This window comes from Leuresthes tenuis, unplaced genomic scaffold (assembly GCF_036924035.1).
Source record: "Leuresthes tenuis unplaced genomic scaffold, fLeuTen1.0.hap1 SCAF_9, whole genome shotgun sequence".
NCBI classification, from domain to species: Eukaryota; Metazoa; Chordata; class Actinopteri; order Atheriniformes; family Atherinopsidae; genus Leuresthes; species Leuresthes tenuis.
Window position 1 is genome coordinate 35,725,264 of NW_027325363.1, and position 12,685 is coordinate 35,737,948.

The window sequence follows — 12,685 nt, forward strand, 5'->3', positions numbered from 1 at the left end:
AGTTATCAGGCCCCTCTCTTGTGGAATAAGCTGCCAGTAAATGTCCGGGAAGCAGACACCCTTTCCACTTTTAAGATTAGGCTTAAAACTTTCCTTTTTGATAAAGCTTATAGTTAGGGATGGCTCAGGTAATCCTGAAACATCCCATAGTTAAGCTGCTATAGGCTTAGACTGCTGGGGGACCTCATCTGTCACACCTTTCCTCACTTTGCTCTCTTTTCCCCCTGTTTAATTTCTCAAATGATTTTATGTACATGTGACATTATTGTGGTCATTAACTTGTGTTTCCCTGTTCCAACAGATATCCTTTGAATTGTGTGCCCCCCCCCCCCCCCCCCCCCCCCTTTTCCCTCTTTTCCCTCTTTTCTGTCTTCTCAAACCCCAGCTGGTCGAGGCGGATGGCCACCCTTCCTGAGTCTGGTTCTGCCAGAGGTTTCTTCCTGGTTCTGGTTCTTCCAGAGGTTTCTTCCTGGTTCTGGTTCTGCCAGAGGTTTCTTACTGGTTCTGGTTCTGCCAGAGGTTTCTTCCTGGTTCTGGTTCTGCCAGAGGTTTCTTCCTGAGTCTGGTTCTGCCAGAGGTTTCTTCCTGGTTCTGGTTCTTCCAGAGGTTTCTTCCTGGTTCTGGTTCTGCCAGAGGTTTCTTCCTGAGTCTGGTTCTGCCAGAGGTTTCTTCCTGGTTCTGGTTCTTCCAGAGGTTTCTTACTGGTTCTGGTTCTGCCAGAGGTTTCTTACTGGTTCTGGTTCTGCCAGAGGTTTCTTCCTGGTTCTGGTTCTGCCAGAGGTTTCTTCCTGGTTCTGGTTCTGCCAGAGGTTTCTTCCTGTTAAAGGGAGTCGTTCCTTTCCACAGTCCCTCAGGCTCAGGACGGGAGATTGGACTGAAGACAAGTTTCAGTGCAATCTGTTGGTTTCCTTAGCTAGGATATTGTTTTTTTTTTAATTGGCTCTGTATAAATTAATTGGATTATTTTTAAATCAATAATTGGATTTCATTGGATTATGATTACAATGAATTGAACTCTAATTGGCTTGAATTGTACTATATTATTTAAGTGCCTTGAGATGACATTTGTTATAATTTGGCGCTATATAAATAAAACTGAATTGAATTGAAGTAGCTCAACTACCTTTTAAACACATTCAGCTCTACCGTTTTCTTCACACTTTATTGGAGGCACATCGTAATGTAAGCTTCGAGACTTTGTCCCCATGGAATGCGTTAGCAGCTCATACTGTGTGTGGGGTCTAGGGGGAAGAATTCAGATAGCCTAAACTGCAGTGTGATGGTCAAGAGGTCCAGGGTCCAGTGACAGAATGAGTTTGGTGGTTACCTGGGACAAAATGACGATCTCAAAACAGAGCAACGGCATAGGGATAGCATCCAAATGCAGACATTTATCTTCCAGTTGGCAAGAGGAAAAGAGCAAGGCAATAGCAGCAGTAACCTGTTGACCTATTCTGGCTTTAGGCCAACTAAGTGTGGGGGAAGTAGTGCTCCTGAAGTGGACCACAACAGTAGGGGACATTGGGTCTTTTGGGGCACATATTAATGGCAAGAGTCCATTGTGGGCTATATTTTTTTCAGCTATATCTAGTCAAAACAAAAACAAAAAAAAGTACTAGCCAAATACTGCAATTACTTAACTTTAGAGAGCATTTTATTTAAATAGGATCATTTCCGTATGTTTTTTACACTGTACACATGCATGTTAGCTGTTAGTACAACTATCAGAGATTTATGTGAATTCTCAGAACTAGTGTATAAACATCTGAATCAATGCAAGTAACAGATTCTGTTCTTGCAGAGATTGTCAAAGATGAAGATTTGGTCAACTGAGTACTCTGTTTTTTGAGCAATTCATAATGCTCAATCCTAGACAAATTTGAGAGCTCATGTGACATTTGCTCTGACTGAATGATTTAATTCAAATGTATGCATTTGACTGACAATGTCAGCCTATATTGTTAGTTACAGAGAGAAAGTGCACTTAACTTTGTGGAGAAGAAAAATCCTATGACCTTTTAACAGAGACCTAGAAATCGATGTTTTCTGTGTAATGTTCATTGTTCTGTTGAGCTGAAAATATATTGTTGGATTCCTACACATACAACAGAAGCAAAAAGCCATTGCCGTGTCCTGCAAACTTCACATAGCTTCTAAAACGTTTAGACTTTGTGTCATATGACATCCTCAAAATATGTCATCCACTCCCAGTCGTATAATTTCTTAAACAAAACAAATCCCTTATCCAAGTAATAATAATGGTGCAAAAAAGTCCATGCAGGGTGTATCTACTCACAAAAGAGCCTTTTTCATTCACCTGTACCAAAGCAGAACCAGTACTGTCCAGTCCAATTGACAAATAGGGTGGCTGGGCCGACTGGTGAACAAACACTTCTCTCTCTACAGAGACCAACATGCACACGATGGAGTACGACATAACTGGCATCTATGGTGCAGCTATAATGGAAATCTGAGAATACAAAATAATCAGAAGCATTAGCTGTAAACGGTTTTTAAATCAGTCCCTTTGAACTGACGAAAAGCTGACTTAGATGCATGAACCTGGATGTTCTGAGAGAAAGTCAGAAGGAGCGATCTACAATTTAACAGACAGAAACACCAACGTCTGCCAAAGCAGATGGCTTTTCAAAGGCATTCTTGGAGACTTGTGAAAATTCTAAAAAAATTTGTTTTTTAAAAATCATTACTTGAAGTATAAATAGGTGGAGCAGGCTCAGGAGAGTGAAGACACCAAACAAGCCTTAGCTTCATCACAAACAACAATGAAGTACAAGTGGGTTAGTGGAATTTTCCCAAAGACGCACTGTGCAATTAAAACACCTTCCACTGATAGAGATTTCATATGGGGACAACTGTATTATGACAAATATGTACTTTAAAAAGAAAATATCATTACACATACTTTTATATCAATACACACAACGTACTATCATACTGATTTGTGACTGTAGCAGCACCTTCAGTTTATATTCAAGACAAATCTCCAGTGATTAAATAAAATAACAATAGATAAATATGTTAAAACACTAAGATCTGCACACAATGACATGTTTACCACGTGAGGGGTTAATGATGAAAGCTGTGGTGTAGCTCCTCTGAAAAGGGATTTTGATGTTCTATATCATCATAGAATTAAAGAATGTATAAAAAATATATCTGTTTTACATAAACAGTTTGACTTACTTAAATACTCAGCTATAAAATGCACAATATTTACAACAGCAACATTAGTCAAACTTAAATCTTACAACTATCACCAGAGACAGTGGTGAAGTAAGACACATTTAAAGTTCCAATGTGTAGGATTTAGGGAGATCTATTGGCAGAAACGCTTTCATTAGGATGTGAAAAGAAGAGACAGCACGGATCCTCTTATGAAGTCTGCCATATAACACGTTGCAGTAGTTTGTTTCTGGAAGGACAAATCAAACCCTGGGTTTGATCAGGGTTTCAGCTCTCACTGTCGATTCTGTCGTGCAGTTGGGTGGGGGGGTGGGATCAGGGCTACTCAGGCCATTTTTGCCACTACATGTCATAATATCCAACACACTGCTCCTTTCTTCAGCATTTCATTAACAATTTGAGAGGAAAAAAGAAAAGATACACACAAATAGAATCCATTCAAAAACTAAACAAAACAACTTTTCATGTGACAGTTTTAGAGACGCTGAGCTACAAGACAGGTCTCACCACAACCTTATTAGCAAGGCTGCTTTGAGCTGTAACAATGTGCAGTAGAACTGCTAACACAAGGAACAGAAATGCCATTGCAGACAAAGTTGGCAATGGGAAGTGCCTTTCAGTATACACACACTGTGGTCTTATTATGCTGCTGGAGAATGGGAGAGACGTTGTTAGAGTCCTGTTTTTTCTCTGCATTGTGTTGGACCAGCGGTGGCCTGTCAGAAGTACTGCGTCGGGCCTTCTTTGACAACAGGCTTGATGGTGGTGATCCATTTACAGTTCTTTTGCTGGTTGTTGTCCTGCTGCCGACTGTCCTATCAGAAGGACAGGACTGACTGGGCAACTCTGTACTGCTATTTGAACGAAGTGAAGTCGGACCGAAGGGGTCAGACAAATTCACATGGTACAAGCTGTTGCTTCCAGACAGTCCATCCCGTCGCTCAAGGGCAGGCAGGAACTCACAAATGGCAGAGTTAGAGTCTTCGTCCTGAGGACGCTGCAGGAGAAAAGAACACTTATGGCTTAGTGATGAGGATAATGCGCCTTTAACCCTTCTTTCAATACAGTATGCATGAAAGCGTTCATAAAACTGAAAGCAGGCAAACATCATTCTGGCACTAACACACAGAACTCTTGGGAAAATCATAACATGGACTGATTGTTTCATTGGGATATTGCTCTCACAGCCTTAAATTTCCATTCATTCATCCGTTATCTTCCACTTATCTCAGGCTGGGTTGCAACCTATGAGAAGTGATCATTGAATTTTTAATCATATGTAGATCATGTCCATCCAGCTAGATGTTTGTCACTGATGAGAAATCAGTGCAGCTGTAGGAAAGCTGTGAATTTTGAGGCCCAGAATAAATGATCATGTCTTTACAACGATAAACAAAGCATGTAGTTGTAAATGCAATTGCTGTCGCCCTCTCCTCACCTGAAGCAGCGGAGTATCTGCACGGGATATTGAGGTGGGAGGACACTGGGACACCTTGTCCAGGTCAAGCAGCACTTCTTCATGGTGCAAAGTTTCTTGTGAGGTCCCCGGCTCCTGCAGAGCTATCACAATGGCGCTGGTGTTGTCAGCACGCAACATTCGCTGGCGCCACCGCAGCAGAGCGTGGCTGACCAGCTGCCTGGCACTCGATACGCCGCACTGTGCCTACAGCATGAAAGTTTGTTGTCACAGTGTCATGGGTCCATGATGAGGTATATGTTATCTATTACTGTCATCACTACTACCCACACACCAACACTGGTCCCAAAGGACAACCGCTAACGGGTGACCACTTACCATTTCCTCATCATTGTTCTGACACATGGAGATGGCCTCTTGAGGTGGCACCATATTCCACAGACCATCACTACCCAGGATGATGTAACGATGCTTTCTGGGGTCAAGGACCACCACACTAGTGTCCGGCTCTGGAGAAACTACAAACTCCCCACTGTAGAAGTCATAACTCCACAGATCACCTGTCACAAGGGAGAAAAAACACTGAAGAGATTACTGCCACAAAACCTTTTTTCATACGACGGTTGGAAAGAACCACTCTTAAAAAAAATGGCAACCCTTCACATATGATATCAGACCAGTCTGTAAGCTAAACAAAGGCAGAGCTTTGGACAGTTCTATGTTGAATTAAAATGCATCCTCTTCTTAGTTTGACCATTCTGATTAACAGCTCCATGAGGAGAAAGGGCCAGAGATTTTGTAAGTAAAGAACTTGTCGAGGCATATGATTTACTGCTGGAATCTTTTCAGTGGTGTTGAAATTTAAAGTTGTGAAGGCAATTGGGATTAGCCTTACTGCATAAATTGGGACTAGTGCTTTGCTTCTGCTTCTTATGTAGGAAACTCAAAGTAGAATTTGTATTGTGGAGATTGACACTTGAGAACTGTGGTACCAAGGCTATGCACAGCCACTTCATGTTTTACTCATATGACCATCACACAAACATGTAAGAAAGGTTAAAAACTTTTAAGCCTTTAAATAATTGGAATCGCAACACTAAACAAAAAGAATCATTGTGATTTTGTTGCAAGCACATAGATTTTCAGTTGAATTAATCTGCAATGTTAAAAACTTTTAAAAGCTTAACAAAAGACAGAATGATTCAGTCAGTGGTTTCAGACTGGACAGAATGCAGCTTGGATAGCAAACAGTTAGCAGACTGTGTAAAAACACATGCATTACCCAAGCACATCACCCCCATCTATATTAATATGCAGCCAAATGTTTTTTATTTAAGGGTACAGAATACTTTTACTCAACAATAATGACAATATAATTCATGCTGCATTAGTAACAGCTTGCAACTGAGATTACACAGACAAACGTGTTTCTAACCTAAAGCTCGAGCCACTGCCAAGAAAGGTATTTGGTCAATCACTGTGCTCCGTCGGACTGGTCCATTGTGACTAAGCCTCGGCCTCTTCCAAACCACCCGGTTCACTCCTGACTTCTTGATCACACTGTCAGCAGATAAGAGAGAGGCTCGCATTTATTTTAAGAAAAATAAACAAAGATTCAGGAGAGTCAGTTTTAGACATATGCAGTGGTGCAACATAAGTTCTAACACAGCATGGATAATATTCCATTCAATGAGCTAAGTCTAAGCTGCTGGCACATCACATGTACCTTACCTAGTTAGTTCAACTATGTTCTGCACTTTATTGACGTGTACAACAGTTTCTTAACAGATTTCAACCTGAAAAAAGTATATTAAATAGATGCACCAATTCACTGCCTGGTTGTTAAAATAGAACATTTCAGAAACATGGGAGCACACAAATGGGATTCTTTTATGAGGAGCCCTCTTTGACTGAGTTATCAAAGCAGACAGATGGTAGATATCCCAGTGAAGGTAGTTCTGATAAAAATAAACTTGCCATGGTCCGTGATCCTATTGTTACGATGAAAACAGTTTCCGATATGGGATCTAGACTATATGAGAGAAGTCCTTCATGTCTGGAAATTGATGAAGAAACAATGGCCTGTGAACACTGTTAAATTTGACAATAAGAGGAGGGAAGAGAAATCACTGTCCAACCTTACGCTGATGCAAAATACACTTCATGATGATGCTTTACAGGATCGTTCTGAGTCTCAACCTCAAACTCACATCCAGAACATGGAGCACACAACTTGTACCCTTTTTTTTGTACCCTCCTGCATATGAGGATGACGACGACAGAACGGCTGCCCAGGAAACACTCCTTACAGTGCTTTACTGCATTCTTTTTTTTACATATTCAGGTATAAATGTTACACTGCCATTCCTTTTATACTGTCTTTTTAAAATGCACTTTTTTTTGGTTTGTTTTGATTTCCAGCGACTACTAAAAGTAGAAATAATCTGATACAATACAGGCAGGGTTTTTGAGGTTGATTACTGAATCTTCTCAAAGCCTCTCCTTCACTGTGTAAAATGACTTAGTGTAACATTCGTGTCCAGAAAGACTGGTTATTGACAGCTTTTGCCTGCAGAGATAGTGATGCAGCCACATGCAGCAAACATTCATTTTTAAAAATGAAGAAAGAATTAAGAACAGACTTTTGTCCACAAAAGCTCATTTAGATAGATTGCAGGAGAGCCTTTATGTGTCGTACATTTTATGACGCCAAAGGCTCTGGAGCAGAGTGCAGGGGAGACAACACAGGATGCAAACCTTTTGTTCAGAAGATGTTTTCAAAGGCCCTCTACTCATCTTTTTGTGTTGACATCTACACTACACGTATCTGCAAAACTGACCAACAAGTGGAAACACAAAACAGCAAGCAGAAAGCAGAATTATCTGCTCTATTTACATCACTATCTTATCAAACACTGGTATGGAGTTTAAAAATGTGCGAGTCCAGAGGTCTCCTGTGAGACACCAGAGAGCCTGTCTCATAGTCACCAAAACAAAACCAACTGGGGACTATTAAAACTGTGTGAGCCGTCATCTGCTGCTGTCCATTTAGTCAGCAGCCTATTATCTGGTCACTTTCCCTTTGAATTATGACGTATTTAAGAAGAAGAAGAAAAATAAAGAAAACAACACTGAAAACCTTCCTGTGACACAAAAATTCCAAATTAGTTCATACTTTTACATGTAGAGTTAAGCCAAGCTTCAGTTACGAGTTTGACCTGGCTATTTACTGGACAATAAATATGTAAAGATGTAAATATATGTATGTATATAGAAATGTCTTTGTTTACATCTCACAGCAAAGAGAAATATTCTGATGTTTATGGTGACAAAAATCACTATTCCAATTACTGCCCTTGTCTTGGTATACATGCATAAGAGAAAACTAAAGTTATTAAAAACAGGTTACATAACACTAGATAAAAAAAGAATTATTGTCTTAGTCCCACCAAAAACATGGTAGTCTGACCAAAATCAAGCTTCTCAAAACCAGGCTAACACATCCTTTCAATTAGGCTGGGGTGGAATTACTCTGCACGTAAATGCTCAGCAAGAATAAAGTGGACCATGATGCTTTGTACATGCAACAAACAGTAAAGTGTATGTATTAATGCAAGCAGATTCTCAGGAAGGCCTCTCTCAGTTTCTTTAGTCAGAAGTCTAAACATGTCAGAAATAGTGATTAAAAAAATAAGTCCAATAAGACTTAAAAGATTTTTAGGCTGTTGCTTTGCACCAGGCAAAAATCCCAATTCCAATAACTTAAAGACCATGTCTGCTCACTGAATTTGGCTAGATTTACATGCAAGACAAGCGCTCACAGAAAAGGACAGAAACAGCTGAATGTTCGTTTAATCACACGGTCTACAGCGTCAGACAAGGTCTCAGACCCAATATGTAAAGTCATGTCATATAAGCATGGCTGCACAGCTTCTGTCAAACTAGTTAAGAGCCCATCAATAAACATACCAAAGACAACCCCAAGAACTTATTCCCACTCAAAAGATGACACTTTGATTTACGATTGAGAAAAGGAGACGTTTCTTTTTCTTATCAAGCACTTATTCTGTCCCAGACATAGAATAGTGAGGGTGGTGAAAAGGAAATAAAGTGAAGCTGGAGATCATGTTTTCCCAGAAATATCCTTCCCTTAACCAGAAACTGCTTTAGGTAAACCCATTTATTTTTCATCATAGCCCATAGGTGTCAAACTCTGGCCCGCGGGACAAATTTGGCCCGCATTGTAATTATATTTGGCCCGCGAGGCAATTTCAAATTAATATTAGAGCTGGCCCGCCAGTATTATACGGTGGCAGCGCTGGAACAGCGCATTCACCGCTTATACTTCAAATCCCATAATGCTCTGCTGTCGTTTTGGCGCGTCAGTTAGAACAGAGGCAGGTACGCCCCCTCCTCTGTGTCAGCAGCGTCTGTAGCATACCCAGCTGATTGATGGTCATTCAGGCTAGTTCCCTTGTACTTGGCCGAGCAATCAAAAACCACACGGAGCCGATGAGCAGACCAACGTCACACTCCAGCTGTGGGGGGATTTCATCTGCTACACTGCACTGGCACCACGACTGGTAATCCTTGGAGGAGATAGTGAACCATATGCTGTCCACACGGACCTAGGGTGGAGTATTGTAGGCCGTTCGCCACCACACCATTACCCACCAAGCATCACCAATATGTGCCACAGAGTTACTGTCAAAGAGCTTCCTCCAGTGACTCCAGCAGAGGCCATAAGGGTTCTCGAGTCTGATTTTAAGGACACTGAGGATGATGGAAAGACTGTGTCTCAGGATGACATTCTCTTCCTGACTATGTTAAAGGAAGGAATTCACAGGAACATTCATGGACATTACGAGATGCCACTCCCCTTTAAAGAGAGACCCTATCTGCCTGACAATAAGCTCAGTCACCTTAAAAGAAAACTGGTAAAGGATGACAAGTACAAAGAACACTATGTCAAGTTTATGAATGAAATCATCAGAAAAGGTGAGGCAGAGGAAGTTCATGATCAAGGTAAGGAAGGAGAGAAATGGTATATTCCCCACCACGGTGTGTACCACTCTAAAAAACCGTGTGGTTTTTGATTGCTCGGCCAAGTACAAGGGAACTAGCCTGAATGACCATCAATCAGCTGGGTATGCTACAGCAAGAGCTTGTGCCATATCAGCCAGGAGCTTATTAATAATAGCGTTTTCTTCTCCGTGAATGTACTTCTCTGTACAGCGTCTTCTTGCGCACTCCTTCGGCTGAAAGCCCCGTGCACCCCGCATCCCCGTGCCTCTCCCCCAGACCACACTTCGACCTCAAACCACAGCTGTCACTGTTACCTACCAAAAAATGGCCAAAAGAAAGGCAGAAAATAGAACTTTTCTGGACAGGTGGGAGACAGAATATCTGTTTATGTAAAAGACAGACCTGTTTGTCTAGTTTGTGGAGCCATCATGTCAGGAACTAAGGAGTAACTAAGGAGTAACTAAGGAGTACAATATTAGACGACACTATGAAACGAAACACCAGGACAAATATAAGGAGCCAGAAAGTAAAGGAGATGAAAAGAGGTTTATGTTATTTTATTTTCACATTTATTCGCCTGTGTAAGAAGCTCATTTTGACATTTACCTCAGAAGGCTGCAAACAGAAAGGAGGCATTCAATTTTTATTTAAATTTGATTTAATATGCCATTGATATGTTTTTATTATTATTGTTATTATTATTAGCAATTTCACACCCCTGGACTTTAAAGTTATATAAGCCTTGCTGGTTCAGTATTCATTGTTAAATCAAAACTTGTTGGGTTCCATATTAAAAGGTTCATTTGTTCAACCTCGGCCCGCGGCTTTGTTCAATTTAAAATTTTGGCCCACTGTGTATTTGAGTTTGACCCCCCTCTCATAGCCCATCAGTAACAATTGAGTGTCTTGAGTGTTAAAACTTACCTCCCCCCCAGACCTTCAATACGCTCCCTCTCCCTGGGCAATTCAGGCTTGTGGTCTTGTGTGACTTCTACAGCTCTGATGAATGGGACTATGGGGTCATCTTGGACCCCGAGAACCACAGCAGAGTCCCCAACGTGGGCCACATACATACGGTTTCCTCTAATGACCACCACACTGGCAGTGGTGCCTGATGTACTAGGAAGGCCTGTAAGGGTTTTTGGCCATTCAGCTGAGAAGACAGAAGAAAGAAAAAGAATAGGTTAACTGATCCTGCACTGCTTATATGCAGCTCACAGCACATTTCTCTGACATGCACCTAACTACACACACATCAAACACACGATGACAGGCTGAAAATAAACGCTTCATTATTGCTGACGTTCACAAACCTTTCCCAACCCCCCTCCCTTTTTAAATCTATTTTGCCTGATAAGAACTTTTGGACTTCAAGGACATTATCTGTCCTAAAGCAATTGTTCCCAGTGTAAGCTCGATCAGACACGCGCTGTACTCGCACGATGCGAGGTTAGGCTAAAAACAGCTGACATGCCCAGGCAAGTCCAGCAGGACAGCGAGGCAGACGCCGGTGTCTGCACCTAGCTTTCACCGTCGAAAATTCAAACATGTTTCATTTATGGACAAGATTTTTTTTTTTTTAAATGTTAGCAGACTACAATTCACATTAAGAAACAACCATGTGAAGTGGTGAAGCGGTGTTACTGTGCATCCACGGTGACAGGCTTTGTCCTGAGTGGAGCTGGAGGCTACAGCTAACTTTACCCGTAAATACAATACAATGTTTAAATACAAAAGAAAAATAAATCTCAAATAATTCTGTATACAAACCGCGAAGTAAACAAACTATAAGAAGTACAGTGACACTAATGTTAGTCTTTAGACACCTTATATTGCTTTGCAGCCAGCTGAAAATGACTGAGGCGGTAGAATATTCTCGTAAGTCTGGCTTTAAGCTAACAGTACGCGACGGTTAATGGCTGGGTAACAACATACATGGCGTAGGCCGCTGATTGTAGTCTGATTTCAATGCCTGGCGTTTTCTGGGACAGATAAGCTAATCAAACTGTGGGGTTGGAATAATTTATGAAACTGAATGAATGACAGCTGGCCATCACAACTTCGTAAGGTGCTTATAAACTTACGTAGCTTTTTCCACATAGCGTGGTGGCAGGCAACAAATCCTTTGCGTATAGCCGAGCAGACCTCTCGGTCACAGTCTGACCAGAATCCACGCTGCTTCTTCATGAATTCCCACAAATAATCGCGTGCAAACTGCGCAGCCTCTCGACCCCCGTGGCCATCAAACACAGCGAAGAAAGCGATAGAACGGCGGGAGCGACTTGTGGTACTCGGTTGAAGCCGAGGTGGGCTCCGACTTCCCGATAAAGAGGTCTTCACAAATTTACTTTGGCCTTCCACTGATTGACACAATTCGTTTTTAGTCCGCGGAGTCTCCACGGTTTCACCAATAAGGTCTGGGTGCGTATCTTCAGCCGGAGAACTGCATTTACAATCACCCCCACTACTCTCCTCTCGCTCACCAGAGGTAGGCTCATCTTCTCCCGGCTGGGGCTCGACTATGACCTCGGTGACATCTTCCATGTATTTCCTCCCTCCTTGGTCGGTAAAAACGCTCACTCGCATCAGTAGTGCTTTCTCCATGGCTACAAATATAAGAGGCTATTCGTTTTCTCGGAACTGTAAGCATATACAATCACGGGGATAAAATTTAATGCAGAGCTACGTCCCGTCTTTGTTTATGTTCAAGCGTAGTAAGCATGCTCAAATCATACGCGTTGACGTCAGAGACTGCCTTCTTCTCGTAAATTGACGTGGCAACGCCAATGTAGCTGTTGCCCTCTAGAGGTTAGTCCGAAGTCCCCAGGTTTGGGAGCACCTATTGAGAGACATATAGCAGTGTAATCTCGGTATTGCATTTTCTGAGGCTTACATGCAGCAGTGCTTAATGGACTATATGACTGTGGTTTCTGCATGTTTTGCGCGAAAATGACATTAAAGCTAAGTGTCCAAACTTTTACCTTTGTCTCAAATATAATTTTCCATTTCAAATCTGAATACTGGAATGTTGAGACAAAA

The 12,685-nt window shown here is 41.6% G+C and overlaps 1 protein-coding gene across 2 annotated transcripts; it reads right to left on the reverse strand.

The window, feature by feature from the left end:
* Positions 1–1,636: 1,636 nt before the first annotated feature.
* On the reverse strand, positions 1,637–12,390 carry ppm1da (protein phosphatase, Mg2+/Mn2+ dependent, 1Da). 2 transcript variants are annotated; one of them, XR_011917166.1, is made up of 7 exons: positions 11,731–12,390; positions 10,571–10,799; positions 6,057–6,181; positions 5,000–5,181; positions 4,643–4,867; positions 2,709–4,201; positions 1,637–2,677 (listed from the first exon to the last, which is right to left on the reverse strand). XR_011917166.1 is itself a non-coding variant. In XM_072393161.1 (6 exons), the coding sequence occupies exons 1-6, from the start codon at positions 12,248–12,250 to the stop codon at positions 3,821–3,823; spliced, it is 1,662 nt and encodes a 553-aa protein (XP_072249262.1). In that variant the 5' UTR covers positions 12,251–12,390; the 3' UTR covers positions 1,637–3,820. The 2 variants fall into 2 exon arrangements, 1 of the variants encoding a protein (XP_072249262.1); XM_072393161.1 differs by having other exon boundaries at positions 1,637–4,201.
* Positions 12,391–12,685: the final 295 nt, after the last annotated feature.

Coding starts and splice junctions, on each gene's coding strand:
- ppm1da (XM_072393161.1), bottom strand. CDS start 12,250: ATGGAGAAAGCACTACTGATGCGAGTGAGCGTTTTTACCGACCAAGGA. Junction 10,800..11,730: donor CGCTATGTGGAAAAAGCTAC/GTAAGTTTATAA, acceptor CTGTCTTCTCAG/CTGAATGGCCAAAAACCCTT. Junction 6,182..10,570: donor ATTGAAGGTCTGGGGGGGAG/GTAAGTTTTAAC, acceptor ATCTGCTGACAG/TGTGATCAAGAAGTCAGGAG.